Source organism: Crocodylus siamensis, chromosome 6, assembly GCF_052110815.1.
Source record: "Crocodylus siamensis isolate JL-2025a chromosome 6, ASM5211081v1, whole genome shotgun sequence".
NCBI classification, from domain to species: domain Eukaryota; kingdom Metazoa; phylum Chordata; order Crocodylia; family Crocodylidae; genus Crocodylus; species Crocodylus siamensis.
The window spans coordinates 31,684,439-31,701,612 of NC_143400.1; the positions used below are offsets into that span (position 1 = coordinate 31,684,439).

The 17,174-nt window shown below is 45.7% G+C and overlaps 1 protein-coding gene across 1 annotated transcript; it reads left to right on the plus strand.

The window, feature by feature from the left end:
* Positions 1-886: 886 nt before the first annotated feature.
* Positions 887-16,011, plus strand: LOC149862167 (Fc receptor-like protein 5). Its single transcript, XM_090052164.1, has 7 exons — positions 887-955; positions 1,106-1,144; positions 9,003-9,299; positions 11,468-11,764; positions 12,310-12,600; positions 14,371-14,700; positions 14,947-16,011. Exons 1-7 carry the CDS (start codon positions 925-927, stop codon positions 15,039-15,041), a joined length of 1,380 nt encoding a protein of 459 aa, XP_089908290.1. The 5' UTR covers positions 887-924; the 3' UTR covers positions 15,042-16,011.
* The last annotated feature ends 1,163 nt before the right edge of the window (positions 16,012-17,174 follow it).

The following is a 17,174-nucleotide window of genomic DNA, read 5'->3' on the forward strand; positions in this document are numbered from 1 at the left end:
CAGATCTCACAACTGCTGCTAATCAGATATCTTCTCCTATTAGGTGTAAATTGACCATGGTTTCTTTTGAGCCATGGGCCAAATCCACACCGGCCCACAGTGCTAGCAGAATCAGTGGTCCTGGACTCCCAGCTGGATCATTATCCTCACTGTTCTGCTGGAGTGAATGGGGCCAGATGTTCAGCTGGCCTGGTGGAAAGCAGAACCTTGCATAATACAGCAGCCCAATCACTGCTTGACAATTTGGAGGATAATCTCACCAGGGCTTGTGACAGCAGTTGGTTCTGTCAGTAGCTGCAACCTTTTCTATCAATCTTCCATGTAACATCCACAACATGTCTTTGACCTTTCCTTAGGACATGTAGGAGACGCTTGGTTTGTATGTGCTATGGGGAAGTTCCCCATGTAGCTCTGTGCTTGAAATGGGGCCAGCCTTGATGTCCAAGGGGTTCACCTCAGTATGAATCCCTCTGTCCTTTTGCAGATATGTATGTGCTGTAAAAGGACACAGCATTCTTTTGGCATCCTTTGGCTCAGGTCCTCCACGGCAATAAACTGGACCTGATCCCAGGATGTAAATCAGCTCTATTTTCAGTAATATTAATGGGTATGTATCTCATGTAAACAATCTTTATTATAGTACAAGTCCAGTTCCCCTAGTGGGTATAGGGAAGATGGAAACTGCTGACCCTTCACATCTCAAAATTGTATGGCTATGAGGCATGAGGCCAGCCACTAAGACTGTGACACTGTCAGGAGCTGCAGCTGTTCTCAGCTGCTTGTTGTACAAACACCCCCTCCACCTTCTTGGCCACGTGATGAAATCGCTGGGTCGGCACATGCTATGAGGAAGCTCCCAGAGCAGAGAGAGGCTACAGGCTGGGCAGAGAACACAGAAGTAAATGTCAGTGTGATCAGGTCAGAATGAAATTCATTTTCTTCCTGTCTTTACTGGGTAAGTGTCTTTCCTCACTAACTTTGGAGTGCGTAACCCTACATCCAGCATCTTGTCCTAGCACCACAGCTGACATCAACTCCTCCATTCATTCATATTTTGGGTGGGCCCAGCCCCAGAGGTTCTCACATTGTATTTTCTGTCTTTCAGCCTTTTTCCAGACTTTCCCCAGGCTGGCATGCCCCGCAGGTAAGGCTGGTTCAAATCAGAGCTAAGATGCTGCTAATTCCTTTGGAGGTAATGCTGAGGGAGGGGGACCTGTGGGTGTCATGGGAGGAGACATCTTCTGGAAGTTTGCGTAACTTTCTGGGCTGTGCATAAATCTCTTTGGGGGTGGAACTGTGGGTGTACATGAACGTGAATTCTTTTCTAGGGAAATCTTGGTGCTTGGAGACAGGAAGGGGACTGTGGGAAGGAGAATCTGGTGGTATCCTGGTGGTCCTGGATATCATTATGTGGGTGCCCCTGGGGTGGAGTTTCTCTGCTCTTTGCTTCCAGGGTATATCTACATGGCTTCTCTCCCAGCCAGTTTATGGCTGACAAAATTTAAGCCTGAACTTTGTGCTCCCATGACAAGTCAGCAAAGACCAGCAGTTAGAGTAGATGACTCAGAAGTTTTAACCCTCTGGGTTAAAATTTGTGGGGAACACAACACAAGGGACATAATGGTGGACGTATACTACAGACCTCCCACCCAAAGTTAAGAGCTTGACCAGGAGTTCGCCCGGGACCTGGCTGAGGCCACATGCTCCAGGGCCATGGTTGTCAAGGGTGACTCCAACTACTCAGATATCTCATGAGAAGTGGTCCCAATGCTTCCTCTCATGCATGGATGACCTCTATCTGAAACAAAAGGTTGGGGAAGAAATCAAACTTCTCATTGTGTTTCAGTATTAGAAACTCAGACTGGGTCTGTTCATTATTGGAGCGATTGCAGATTAGAGCGATTAGATTCCTAAACAGAACTCCTCCCTTCTACAAGTTATCATACCTTTTTATACCTAAGACTGTGAAAACAGACACATGATTTAAACAAAGCAACCTTGAAAAAAAAAGACAGAAAGAGGTAGATCATTCGGTTGTTACACATAACAGTTGCTTGCTCAGCAACGCATTTTGTTTTGAGAACTGTTATCACCTTCTTGTTGATTTTAGGAAAGGGGGAAACATTTGTTCACAAAGATTTGTAAAAGACATAATAAAGCAGCAGGGTTTTTCTCATCTTAGAGTGTTCTTAAACATACAGCATCAGCATCTTTTTCAAAAAAATTTTCCTCACTCTCTTTTCTTAGTCAAGTTAGAGCTCTGGATAAATTTATTTCCACAAGGTCTACAGGCCAATGGGAGGTAAAGTGCTGCTTGACCTGGTACTGGCAACCAGGATGACCTAATCAGCAACCTAATGATCAATGGGAAACTGGGTGACTGTGACCATGAACTGATCACCTTCATTATCCACTGTAAATCTGGAAAGTCAATCAGCAATACAGAAGTCCTTGACTTAAGGAAAGCTGACTTTGACAAGCTCAGGAGGCTTGTCAGTGAGGCCCTAAGTGACCACAGCCCCAAGGGGAGGGGGGCTCAGGAAGAATGGTTGCTTCTTAAGGGAGTGATCCTCAATGCACAAGCTAACTCTATCCCATCTCGGAGGAAAGGCAGCAAAAGGACACAGCAGCCTCCGGAAACTAGCAGACCTCCTGCAGCTAAAAAGAAAGGCCTAGAAGGATGGAGGATGAGATCCACCTCCAAGGTAGAATATTCCACGCTGATCCAGACCTGCAGGGAGCAAACCAGGAAAGCCAAGGCTGTGACAGAACTCCAACTAGCTACAAGTATCAAGGACAATAAAAAGTCCTTTTTTTTAGATATGTGGGGAGCCAGAGGAAAAGCAAGGGCAATGTTGGACCCCTGCTAAACCAGATGGGGCAACTGACAACTGACGCCCAGGAAAAAGCCAACCTATTAAATGGGTACTTTGTGTAGGTCTTCCATCAGTCCCATGGGATGCCCCTGCCCATTATGGGACAGGGAGGCCTGGGTGATAGAGATTTCCTGCTTTCCATCAATGCTGACCTTGTGAAGGAACACCTTGAGAGGCTGGACATCTTCAAGTCAGCCGGCCCTGACAATTTGCACCCCAGGGTGCTCAAGGAGCTGGTGAGCATCATAGCCCAGCCCCTGGCACGGATGTTCGAGAACTCCTGGTGCTCTAGTATAGTGCCTGAAGACTGGAAGAAGGCCAATGTGGTGCCTATCTTCAAGAAAGGGAGGAAAGTGGATCCGGCAAACTACAGGCCCATCAGCCTGACCTCTATTCTGAGGAAAGTCTTAGAAAAGATTATTAAAGAGACCATTCTTAACAGAGTGTCTGACGGCAACATCCTGAGGGATAGCCAGCACGGGTTTGTTGCGGGTAGGTCTTGCTTGACCAATCTCATTTCCTTTTATGACCAGTTAACCTGTCACCTGGACAAGGGGGAAGAGATTGATGTCATATCTTAACCTTAAAAAAAAATTTTCAAATTTGGTATCCTATGATCACCTCTTGGCAAAACTGGCCAACTGCAGCCTTGGGTCCACCACAATCCGCTGACTGGGGAATTGGCTCTGTGCTTGGACCCAGAGGGTGGTGGTTGACGGAAGTCAATCGTCATGGTGCCCTGTGACCAGTGGGGTCCCCCAAAGTGCTTATAGGCTCAGCAGTGCTACACTGGTTAGCACTACAGATGAAAGAGACTTGGGGGTCATGATTGACCACAAGATGAACATGAACCTTCAACGTGATGCTGCAGCTAGTAAAGTGACCAAAACGCCAGCTTGCATCCATAGATGTTTCTCAAGCAAATCCTGGGACGTCATTCTCCCATTGTACTCGGCCTTGGTGAGGCTGCAGATGGAGTACTGCATCCAGTCTTGGGCTCCACAATTCAAAAAGGATGTGGAGAAGCTTGAGAGAGTCCAGAGAAGAGCCACGTGCATGATCAGAGGTCAGGAAAACAGACCTTACGATGACAGGCTGAGAGCCATGGGGCTCTTCAGCCTGGAAAAGTGCAGGCTCAAGGGTGATCTGATGGCCACCTATAAGTTTATCAGGGGTGACCACCAGTACCTGGTTTGTTCGCCAGAGTGCCCCAAGGGATGATGAGGTTGAACGGTCGTAAACTACTGCGAGACTGTTTCAGGCTGGACATAAGGAAGAAGTTCTTCACTGTCCAAGCCCCCAAGGTCTGGACCAGCCTGCCACCAAAGGTGGTTCAAGCACCTACACTAAATGCCTTCAAGAGAAATTTGGATGCTTATCATGCTGGGATCCTATGACCCCAGCTGACTTCCTGTCCATGGGGCAGGGGGCTGGACTCAATGATCTTCCAAGATCCCTTCCATCCCTAATGTCTATAAAATCTATGAATTCCAGCTGTGGTGACCCTAGCACGAGTGAATGAGAGGGATTCATATTGCCAGCAGTGGACTCAAGGACAGGAGGCACATCATATTATAAACATTCCCAGTTCAGGTGGCAACCTAGCTACACTCTCGGTTCAGTCCTCATCACAATGGACTCCAACCATACTGTCCAGTGCCTGTCTCAGCAAAGAAGCTGAGAGATGGAGAGGCCCCAAGTCACAGCCTACACATAGACAGTGGGTTCTGTGTCTAGCACAGGGAGGGGAGTGGGGCCTAGTGGGTTACAGAAGGTGGAGAATGGGAGCCGGGACTTATGGGTTCTACTCCCAGCTCTGAAAGAGAAAAGTGTGTTTTCCAGAGCAAGGAGTTCTGTGTGGGCTGCCACATTCTCAGCTTTGGTTTGCTGGGATGCCACTCTTCAGGAGCTCTTCTGAAATCTATAACGAATAGTCATTGTGGCTTGTAAATGCTGCACAGACCCCTCCACAATTGTCCTTGTCTCCTTCTCTAACTGACATTCTCCATTTCTCTTTTAATTCTTTGGCAACCAATAACCATGCTGGACTAAGCATTGGGGCCTTTCCCTGCACCTTTCTGGAGAAAGAGAGCTGTTAGCTATATTATGTCCCCTGAAAATTCCTTCTAAGCTATGGAGGGAAGTGTCCTAATGCAGTCCCTCAGCTCCCTTCTTATCCTTTTTCTTGTATAAGGCATTCAGGGCCCAACCAGCTAGATCAGTGGAAGGCCAATCTTTTTTGGCAAGCATACCACAAATTAGCCATTCTGATCCCCTTCCATTGCTCAATAGGCACATCTACAAGAGACATTTACTGCATTGTAGACTGTTTAGCACAGTAAATACAAGTACTATCCTGCTGCAGTATAAACAAGTACAACAGCAGCATATGTGTAGATGCTGTCCCAGATGGCTGGGACACAAGGATGCTACAGTTCAGGGGATGCCTGATGGTTAGCCCCATGCTGAAGCTCCCTCATGCTCCATCCAGCCCTTCTGCAGGAGATTTTGCTTGGGGGAGCAGTCCCAGACTGTTAGGCTGACCCCGGGGCCCCTCTGCCAGCTGTGGCTGCTCTGCCCAGGCTCCATGTGCTATGCCTAAATAAACTGTGGAGCTTACAGCTCCAGAGTTAATTGCTCCCAAGTGCATTGTGGCCATGTGGGGGTGAATAATGAAGTCTCTCTGCCATACCTTGGAATAATGGAAGAATAAGAAGTAGGTCTGTGAGAATAGGGAACTATTCGATTCAGGTTCAGATTCAGCTGATTTGGATGCCAATTATTCTATTCAGAGTTCTGAATTGGTTTCCCACTTTTATTTTGCTGAATCGGCTCCGAAGCTTCAGAACCAATTCAGAGAGATTCGGCCATAGGGTATAATGGGGAATCAATGAAGTATCTATAAATTTGTTGTTTTTTGTCCAATTTGGATGAAACTTCCAAGGATGGTAGCCTCTGATGAGAGCATGAAGCCTGCCAAGCTTCAAGGAGATGGATACAGGGGTTTGGGGGAAATTGTACCCCAAATTCTTGAAAGCAAAACTCATGTCATATGTATGTGTTAAGCCACAGCAGGGTGAAAACTGCCTGGGTGGTAGCTCCTGGTGAGGCCACAAATCCTGCCAAGTTTCAAGGAGATAGATGCAGGGGCTTGGGGAAAACTGCACCACAAATTCTTGAAAGCAAAACTCATGTGATGTGTGTGTAATACCACAGCAGGGTGAAAACTAGAGGGGTGGTAGCCCCTGCAGAGGCTACAAAGCCTGCCAAGTTTCAAGGAAATAGGTGTAGGGGCTTCTAGGTTCTGGGGCCCAGCACCTCTAGCTGCTGACAGGCAAAACTCATGACATGAATGCTTGTGCAACTGTGTCTGTCTTGGGGCATGGGCAGCAGGGCACAGGGGTGGAACTACTGCAGGTCTGGCTGCTAGGCCCTGCTGTGGCCACAAAGCCTGCCAGCTGTTAAGAAGATAGGTGCAGGGGGGTTCTGGGGCCCTGGACCCCTAGCTGCTGACAGGCAAAATTCATGCCATGGGTGCTTGTGCAACTGACTGTCTCTGTCTTGGGGCAGTTGATTGTCTGTATTGATTCTTTCCTCTCCTTAGTCTGTGGTTTTGTAGGTGTTAATCCTTGCTCATTAACTCATTATCTAGTAGCTAGCTACTGTGTATTGAGCTGGTCTCCAAGTAAACTGTGATTGATTGGTAACACAGTAGCTTAGTAGCCAGACCTGTAGTAGCTCCCCGCCACCCCCTGCCCCAAGATGGGTGCTTGTGCAAATGTGTCTATCTTGGGGCAGGGGGTGGCGGGGAGCTACTACAGGTCTGGCTACTAAGCTACTGTGTTACCAATCAATCACAGTTTACTTGGAGACCAGCTCAATACACAGTAGCTAGCTACTAGATAATGAGTTAATGAGCAAGGATTAACACCTACAAAACCACAGACTAAGGAGAGGAAAGAATCAATACAGACAATCAACTGCCCCAAGACAGAGACAGTCAGTTGCACAAGCACCCATGGCATGAATTTTGCCTGTCAGCAGCCAGACGTGCAGGGCCCCAGAACCCAGAAGCCCTTCACCGAGCTCCTTGACAGCTGGCAGGCTTAGTGGCCACAGCAGGAACCAGCAGGCCCGCAGCTTTCACTTTGCTGCGTTTTAACACACACAGTGTCACCCATGTCACGAGTTTTACTTGTCTGCAGCTTTAGGTGCAGTTTCCCCCAAACCTCTGCACCTAACTCCTTGAAACTTGGCAGACTTTGTGGCCTCACCAGTGGCTACCATCCCTGCAGTTTTCACCCCACTGTGGATTAACACACACATATGACACGAGTTTTGCTTTCAGAAATTTGGGGTGCAATTTCCCAGAAACCTCTGCATCTATCACCTTCACACTTGGCATGTATCATGCACTCAGTAGAGGCTATTATTTCTGCAAGTTTTGTCTGAATCAGCCAACAGACAACAAAGTTATAGCTACTTAATTGATTCCCCATTATACCCTATGGCCAAATCTCCAGATCTTTTCCATATTGATTCGGAAGCTCTGTATCAATTTGGAAAGCCTAAAGCTTCCCATGATTCAATTTGGATTTATAGATTTGGCCTCTGAATCATCCCAATCATCTCTGAATCATGAGCCAAAGCTTTGCACAGCCCTAATAAGAAGTTAATTCCCCAATGAGAGAGGGTGTAGTAAATCACCCCAGAAGTGGGATAAAAGAAAATTGGTTTATTAATTAATTTGCCATGGGTTGTGGGGAACCCTGGCTGTTCTCACAGCTCATGGTCTCCCTTTCACCCTCCACCATTGTGCAACCTACTCACCTGTGGCAGTCAGCTTGACTCCAGGCTCTCTCTCTTTCCAGAGGATCAGTACAGTAAGTCTCTCCTCTTTCTCCCTCACCTCTTTGCTTTGCCGGTCACTGTGGTTACCTCCACCTGGTCAGCTGGTCTTATCAGCAGTCTGTTCCAGCACTGGATTTGCCACTCCTGGCTTTCCCCACTGAATCTCCTAATGCTGTGCTCTAAGGGGCAAAGAAATCCCCCCTGGCATGGACTTTAATAGCTGCTGGCACCTAATTAGGCAACATTCACGCCGGATGCAATCCCTCTTCCCAACTGTGGCTACTAAGTAATTATCTTTACCGGGTCCCTGACTCTCCCCTACACTCGCAACTTTGTAATACCAAAGGAACAGGGCTGCCCATGCCCTGTTACAAACATGTTCAAATGGCATGACTGGGAGCAATTAACTCCAGAACAATAAGCTTCACAGTTTATTCAGGCACCACAATTGCATGTGTAGACTTGCCCAATCTGTTCCTTTGCTTTCTGCTCCCTGTCCAGTCTTCTACTGTGCCCCTTCCTGATCTACCACATGCCACATATAGAGGTTTCCTGTGCCACTTGTGGCATGCATGCCACAGGTTGGCAGCTTCTGACCAGTCAGTGATGGAGTGAGGTCTCCCCACGGCCAATCTCGCTGATTAGTGGTCCCCCTTGGCCGATCCCACCGACTGGCAGATTGCTATGGCTCACCACTGAGGCTGGTGCTTGCAGGGGGACCACTGGTGCTCCCACCTGCTCCCCCTGCCTGTTGCTTAAGCAGCAAGTGCAGCTAATCAGGGGGTGTACTGTTGCTCTCAAGAGGTGCATGTGCACCCGCGAAATGTCGCCACTGATTTGACCCCAGCAGTCTTTCCTGCCCAAGTTCAGGGGGGCTGGATCTGATGATCTCAAGAGGTTCCTTCCAGCCCCTAACATCTACGAATCTATGAATCATGGTTAGGAAGGAAACACCTTTGGGGCAGGGTCTAATTTCAGGATCTAAAGATTTGGTCAGGGGAAAAGCCAGGAGGCAGAGCTGGGATGAGTGTGGGGTCTAGTGCATCAAAAGAGGAGGATGCTAGTAGTTAGGACTTTTCTTTTCTTTTCTTTTTTTACCACAAGTGTGTAGAAGACCCATCCACAGCTGGTTGAACATGGTCTTTAGGAAAATTATATCCCTTCTCCTCAGTCTCCCCATGTGTGAAATGTGGGCAGTGAGTCCATGTGAACCATTCCTAAGTGATTACCACCACATATGTACCAAGCTGAAAGGCAAATCACTGTATGTTCCAGGCCTCCTACCTGCCCCTCACCTCTCCCTGGAGCCTGTGTTCCCAATTTACCTTCAGTGGGAAGAGGTCTCCCTCATCTGCTCCCCTCCTCAGGGAGAGAAGGCCACAAGTTACAGATTCCTCAACAGCGAGATGGGAGAAATCTCTGAAGAAGTCTGCAGTCAGAGTGGGAAAGGCCAGCTGGTGACAGCAGTTCAGGGTGGGAATGCCGGAGTCTACACCTGCCAGTACTCAAGAGAGGAATCTGGGGAGCAGATCCTTTCTGGAGACAGCAACTCCATCCAGATACCAGTAGCAGGTGAGTCCCTGGGAGATAATTGTCCCTCTTCAAGACCACACTCTCAGTCAGATGGTTTCCTTGCAAGCTCCTCTGTCCCCTTTCTCCTGTGTTGAAGCAGGAGAATATATGCCCATGAACAAAGGCAACAGTCAGGGATGCTGATCCCTGTGTAAATATCATGAAAAGTCATGAAAATATGGAGTTGGTGGATTATGCTCTAACAGTTCCCTCTGTGCACTTCCATTGCAGTTCTTGTATAGCAGAACTCTTAAATTCACAGTGAATTAGCTCATCTGCAACATGCAGACAAGACAGTTGTGATGTAACAGCTGAAGTGGAGCAGCTCCCCCTTGCTCATTAAAAGGAAAAGAAAGCCATTAAAAGGAAAGAAATAGCTCTGCAACCTTGCAGACACAGTATTCTATGGATTGAAACATTGCTTTCACTATAAACATATGTACTGGATGCATCTACATATGCATTAATGCACCTTTTCTATTGCACATAAAATTTAGTACTTCCAGGCATTTATGCATATGCTCCAGGAGTGAGGGAGGGGGCTTTAATTACAGAGGCTCCAAGAGCTAAATTACTAAATTAATGTGCTCCATGAGCTAAGGTACTAAATTAATACGCATTAGGCTGTGCCAATACACAGCAGAGGATTTGTACTTTTTTTTAGTGATGCTCAATGTGCAGTAGACTATTTTATTGTGCATTAGCATAATGTATTTTTTTACGTGACACTTTAATGCACAGTAAAATAGTCTACTGTGCATTAAAGTGCATGTATAGGTGCACCCACAGGGTGTCTTTGGTCTCTATCTCTATAAGTACCAAGAGTCAAAACCAAAGAGGCTGTAAAAATAAATAAATAAACCACATGAATTGAAACAAAAGCAGAGATAAAGGTTGGGGGGAGAGAAATGACTGACTCACCAAATGGGGAAGAAACTAGAAAGTTTATATGGAAGTTCCACACTTACAGAAAGTTTCTGCTTCTCTGTTCACATGGGTCTAAAGGTATTCAGAATCTTCCAAACCCTAGAAAAAGGCCTTAAAAAGTCAGGAGAAAAGTTTTCAGAGAAAAAAGTGGCATTACCACAGAGAAAGGAGCTAGGTGGTCCCAACTCAAAGATTCAGGACAAACCAGACCTTCTTCAGCTATGTACAGAAAGTCTGAAATTAAAGAAGGAAATAGGCATTTAGCAGAGCGGAGTAAATAGTTGGTTTTCTGGTTGTCTGGACAACCCAAAAGGAAGGATTTAAAGACTGGAATAGTTTCAGGATAAGCCACAACAAAAGCTTTTCAGGTTTTCCTTTTAGTGAAAGAAGTTATAATTTAGAGATGCTCCCTAACAGGAAATGAAGAAAATTGGGACTTGGGAGATGGTCTGTCAGTCAGGGAGCAGCTACCTAGTTAGTTAGAGAAGGACCAAAGGTTAGTGGGGGTTGCCTAGTGCTCCATGATAAAGATCATTGTTTAATTCTTCTCATTCACTTCTGTCCATGTTTATTGAACCTGGTGATCACTACATTTCTTACCAAAAAAAAACAAAAAAAGAAAAATCAGGACAGTCATTCCATTTTAATATGTTTTTTAACACTGTGCTTCAGCATTAACTTAATTAGATGTCAAAATGAAACATCAGTACAAAAGAAGCTGCTGAAATGCTCTATTTGGCAGATGAAACATTTAGATTTTTCCAACGTTTTTATTTTGATCAACTGTTGTCACAAGCCTCTTAATCAAGTCTGCTTTGACTTGCTGTAGTTACAACACATTGGAGCACGCTTGCTGCACATGTATAGGTGCCCAGGATGATTATGTCAAAAGCAGTTCCCAATCTGAGTGGTTTTATTTCCACTCCTAGATGAAAAATTTCAAAATAAAATGAAAGCATTATTTTTTCTCTCATTTTTGTCCATTCATAGCATAATTAAAAACAAAGAAAAGTAAAGGAAATGGAGAGAGGAAAGATAGAGAGTTGGGTTAGGGTGCTATGTGGAGCAATGAAGGCTACAATTTAAATTCTGGTGTGGAGATTTCTTTTGGTATGTATCTGCTATGGGGTTTGTCACAGGCTGGGGAGGTGGGAGCTAGGCAGGGTAGCGAGGCTAAGCCTTTCAGCATGTTATGGATTCACTGTCCTGCCCTTAATTCTGCCTCTCTGCCACTGTTTCAGAGTCTCTGCTCCCCCCCAAGCTCTTGCTGGACCCTCTCTATGCCTTCTATTTCCGAGGGGAACAAGTGACCTTCAGATGTTCAGCTCCTCTGGGGCAGAGGGCAGAAGGATACAGATTCTTCAAGCAAAGTGGGGAGCAGATTGTTGAGGTTTTTCCAAACCACAAAAGTAATGACCAGTTCTTTGTGACAGCTGAGATGGGGGATGCTGGTATCTACATCTGTGAGTACTGGAGACGGGAATCTGGGAGAATAATTCCATCCGGGACGAGTGACTCTGTTTCTATATCAGTGTCAGGTGAGGCATCATTTGTCATGTGCCTACATGATGGCGGTGGGAGAGGTATGTCTCATTAGTAAGACAATAAGGAACCTCTTGATATCATCTAGAGATACTGGCAACGACCTGATCATTTTCCAGGACTTGGAGAAACATTGCCACAGTTGCCTATTAGACAGTGACAAGGGCACTACTGTAGGAAAGCTCACAGCACTGGCATTCCCAACTGGTTAAAGACAGGGCATTCCTTTGGCCACTGAAGTCCCTTACTGGGCATTGGAAGGGTACTGCTTTTGAGCAGTTTACGTTACTGGAGATCTTGGTTGGATGCTTACAGGGCACTGTTTTGGGGAAGTTCATGCTGAATGACTCTTCTCCATAAATACTTTATGACACCCTATATTAGTGTTTGCCTGTTGATTACCAAGGAGTGGTTGCCCTGAAGAAGAGAATCTGAAAACAAAGATGGGAGACTCTGAATTTGGACCTAACCCCACATTACTGAGGTTCAGTCCCTCACCAGTTGGGTATGGACTACTAAAAGCCATTTCACTCTTTTCCAGACTCCCCAGGAAGACCCCGGCTCACTGTGACTCCAGACCATCCTATCTACATGACAGGAGAATCCATAACCCTAATGTGCTCAGCTCCTACAAATGCTACTGTGTTAGGGTTTAGATTTTTCAGGGATGGACAAACCACTGATTCACCTCTGGGCAGTGGCTCTGCTCAACTACCTCTGTTGAGAATGGAGACAGAGGATGCTGGATCATACACCTGTGGCTTCTGGGGACCAGAAGCAGTCCAGGAGATCCCGCTGGAGCAGAGTGCTCCTGTACGAATCACACTGCTAGGTAAGCTTTGGCATCTCCTTGGTGGAGTGTGTAAAGAGATCACAGACCAATGGTTAACTTAAGTCTTTACAGATGCCTCTACAAACACACACACACACATTTGTGCATGTGCATACACACACTCACACACACACACACACACACATCTCTTGACTATCATGAGGACTTCCTCAGTTATCTAGGAAAACTAGATGAAAAACTGGGGGGTGGGGTTGGTTCACTGGTGGTTAAAAGAGACAAAAATAAGCATCTGTTTTAATCAATCCTAACGTTCTAAAAATGCAGGAAAAATGTATGTTGAAAGAAGTGTTAAGTCCAAGCAAAGTGCTTGGCTGTTGATTTTTTATAAATATATTTTTAACTTTGAAAGAAATGAAATTGAAGGACATTTTGAAATGAAAAAAGTATTTCATAGGGAAAGCCCCCCCCCCCCATGTTTTGAGAGTTTTGTTTTTCAGCATATTTTGGGGGTTTTTTTCAACTCAGACATTTGGGCAAAACTAAAGAGAATTTGCTCAATGTTTCATTTTTACCAAATATGTGATTTTTCTTTAAGCTCTGGGTCTTTCCCTTAGTATTGACCACTTCTGCCTCCATCATGGATCTTCCGAATTCCCTGCATTTCTCAAGATCCCTTGATCACTTGTGATCCCAGAATCTTTTGGGACCAAATGGACAAAATTATAACTGAGAGAGGTAGCTGGCCATGTTAGTCTAAATCCAGGGAGAAGGCAGGGTAGATACTTACTTTATAGTAAGTCTATAAGGTGCATATTTACCTGCCTTCTCAAAATTATAGCCACCATCATTGACCAAAAAAACCTCATGTCTACCCTACATGACTACCCAGTCATGCTTCCAAACTGAATAAGAACATGGCTATCTGAAATACCACTCATTGCTCACTATAGTTATCCAACATAATGAGGACAATACTGACCTAATACCACACATTATGGCTGTTCTACATGACCTATAATAGTATTATCCATAAATGACTATGTAGTGTACCCAAAAATACAACATGGTCTGCCTGATGGGGTGCGAATGTAGTTTTGCACTCTGGTGTCCCAAGATAACTAAGGATGTCACAACTCATCATGGTCATCCAAACTGGATACCTAGCCTGGGTCCCAACAAGAACTATTATATGGCTACTCCAAGAGACACCAACAATATGGATGGCCACCCATTACACACCTATCCATGATGGAGGCCCACTGTCTACCACCATCTAATAGTAGGGTCTTGATCAGTCTGACTGCCGTCTTTGTTGTCTTTTGGTCTTTCAAAGGCTAGACTTCCTTTGATTCCCTTTCCATTTCCCACCCATGGAAATTTCCATAGCTATCATGAAGCAGAGCCATGGAGAGGACCAAATAAGGAAGACTGGTGGGGTCCCCCCATTGCCTTGCATGCCAAGTTTCTTGAGAACCTCCATTAACCCAACCACCTGAATATAATCAGAGAAAAAACAGACAAGGAGAGTGTCTGAATGAAGTGGTCCCAACAACCTGCAGAACTTGGGGGAAGGTAAAAGTGCTGGAGTAAATTCAGCTCAAATTCAAATACATCAAGTTCTGAATCTCTCCACTGTCCTGCCCCTGTTAATGCTGTCTTTCTGCTACATCCTAGGGCCCATTAGGCAATATAGCTGCCCCTTCCCCATCCCTCACTCTCTGGTGCCCTCCTGTGCTCATTAGGTGGTAAAGCTCCCTCTTCCCCTTGTAGTTCCCCACCTAACCTCTCTCATTTGCTGCTCCCTCTCAGATGCCCCTACCCCACCACTGCTGATCATGGATCCTCCATCTAAAGTGGTGAGTGAAGGGCACCCCCTGTTCTTCACTTGTGTAGCTCCTTGGGAGACTGAAGAGACAATTTTTCACTTCTACAAGGATGGAACCAAGATTGTCCCTGGAAATATAAGGTCTGAAATGAGCAGCACAGAGCCCTGGCCCATAAATTTGTTTAGCATCCCTGAAGCAGGTCTCAACTTTAGTGGAGAATTCACCTGTGTGTATGAGGTGAACATGAGTGGGAGATGGATCTCATCACCCTGGAGCCCAGCTGTAAATGTCACTGTGATTGCCTCCAGCAGAGGTGAGTAATTCCAATTTCCCCGCGCTAAAACAAACAAACTAACAAAAACCCACCTCCCTCTAACAACGTCATGTTTCCATGGGAACACCTCATTTCACTGAAGAAATTAAAGGGAGGTCACACTTGCTAATGACCACTCCTGTCCTTCAGAGGGAGACATACATGTGTATGCACCAACACACACATACACAAACACATGTCACTTAGCACAGTACAATTTCATAAAAGTGTTTCCTCTCTTTGCAGTGCATGCACTTTTCTGGCTTCAGTCGCTGGTGGTGGGAGCATCTTTCTTCATTATCAACAGTTTCATCTTCCTCATCTTTCACTGCTGCCTATAGAAATAAAGCCACCAGTGAACTTGAGGACAAGAAGTTCCCTATCTTGGAAGTCCAAACGTGTGGGTGTTCCCCACAGAAACCGGAATCTGTGGCCTGGAAGATTCACATCTTAGAGCAGCTGGTTTTGAATGTTTTTGAGGGCAAGGCTTGTTGCAGTTCAGCAGCTTGAGTACTTTTAGTGACTTGTTGAATGGTACTCATCTCTGGGATGGGTGGTGGAAGCTATTTATAACAAGACAAGAATGCTATACCTGAGAGCTAGGCAGAGAATCCTGTTAACTGCTGAAGTGGCAGAAGCTCAGCTCTGTGATGGGGTACTGGGGTCAGCACTGACTTCCAGGGGATACCACCTTTTATTAAATCCAACCCTGTACAGCACAGGGCCTCCTGGCACCACTCTGGTGCATTTGGAATCAGCACTGACCCTGAAAGCACTAACTACTGAGACCTCTACCTGGTGCCCAGCAAAAGAGTGCTCCCTAGGACCATGCCAGGGTACTTGGGCCAGCAAAGGTCACTCTTAGACCCTCCTCGTTCCCCGCCCCAGCCACGTAGCATCCCCCAGTATTGTACTGAGGCAAGGGGGAGCCCTGAGTGCAAGGGAAGAGTGCCCCTTACTGAGTCACTTCAGTTCCATGGGACCTCTTTGATGTTCCATTTAGTGACTGGAATCAAATCACTGCAACCCACTGGAATGGCTGAACCCTGGGAGGTTCAATTTGTCAGATGACATTGTTTTTAGAGCCGGGTGCATCTCTATCAATCGGGCTTGACTGAATGGGCATTGCTTTTTGTTGTTTTAGGTTTCCAAGACCTGTTGGAAATGTTTAGCCAGCTCCTTTCCCTATGGTAATAAGGCAATAAAGCATTCTAGAAAATACTCTCTATCTAAGCATGTGCCTTGTGTTGCCTTGTAAGTGACAGGCAGAAAATTTTCTCCCCTGGAGTGTGTCAACTGAAGGTTATAATGTGGCAGTCACCAGAAGAAGACAAGTTGCGAGGATGCCTGGATTCTGTTCCTGAATCTTAGAGGACGTTGACATCTACCAGACAAGGGCTGGGGACAGGACTCCTATGTTCTCCCTGGATTAGGGGAGGGGTTGTTGGTTAATGCTGGGAGTCAGAAGTCCAGGGTGCTATTTCCTTCTCTGTTACTGAGTTACTTTTTTGACCTTAGGAGAGTCACTTGGTAGGACTCTGCTTTCACCTTAATCTTTTCTTTAACTTGTCTAATTAGCTAATCAGCTCTCCAGGGTGTTCAGGACTTCTCCTCATTCTACATTTTTAGAAAATAGGGGTAGAAGGGAACTGTCTGAGTCATCGTGTGAGTCCCCTGCTAACCCCAGCAACTGCATCACAGGATCCTTTTGGTGAGCAGTTCCACATTAAAACCAGTAAGGGTTGATTCCACCCCTCCCCCCCGAGTAGTACTACATGCCAGGAAAATACCAAAAACAGTACTTACATTACAAAGGAGAGGGAGAAGAGACCCAGAAAACTAGATGCCTGTTAATCTAACCTCAAAATTATGGAAGGCAAAAGGAAAAGGAGAAATATGATGTGGATTCACCAAAGGTAGCTAGTTCCAGACTATCATGATACTTTTCCTAGAGAAGGGAACTGAGCAATCTAGACAAAGGAAAAGTGGTAGATCATATCTCTCTGGGCTTCAGTAAAACATTTGATGTGATGTTATATTGGGTAAGATGGAGAACATGGAAATTAGAAGAAGAACTGGAAGGTGGTCAAGGAGCTGTCTAATGAGGAGACAACAGCATGTTGTGCAGAATGAGGAAGCAGCAGCTTGGTTAATAATAAAGTTCCTCAGTTGTTGGTCTAAGGACTTGTCTTATTTAATATTTTCACAAATGACCACACAAAATCTAGGAACCAGCTAAAGAAATTTTCATGTAGATACAGAGTGAGGAGGTATTGCCAGCACAAATGAAGACTGGGAGAAGGCTCAAGAGATGTTGAAGGAACTTAACACCTGGACTAATAGACATGGAATGAGATTCAATGAGACAAAATACAAACCTATGCTATGCAGGCTGGGAAAAATACCCAGAACTCCTACCCTTTTGACAGGAGGTCATCAGATGGAAATGATGGGGAAGAAGGAGGACATTAGTG

What these genes read in the sequence shown, in the direction of transcription:
- LOC149862167 (XM_090052164.1), top strand. Translation starts at nt 925, where the DNA reads ATGAAATTCATTTTCTTCCTGTCTTTACTGG. An exon ending in TTTCTTCCTGTCTTTACTGG is followed by an intron (nt 956 to 1,105) that starts GTAAGTGTCTTT and finishes TCTGTCTTTCAG; the next exon opens with CCTTTTTCCAGACTTTCCCC. An exon ending in TGTGATTGCCTCCAGCAGAG is followed by an intron (nt 14,701 to 14,946) that starts GTGAGTAATTCC and finishes CTCTCTTTGCAG; the next exon opens with TGCATGCACTTTTCTGGCTT.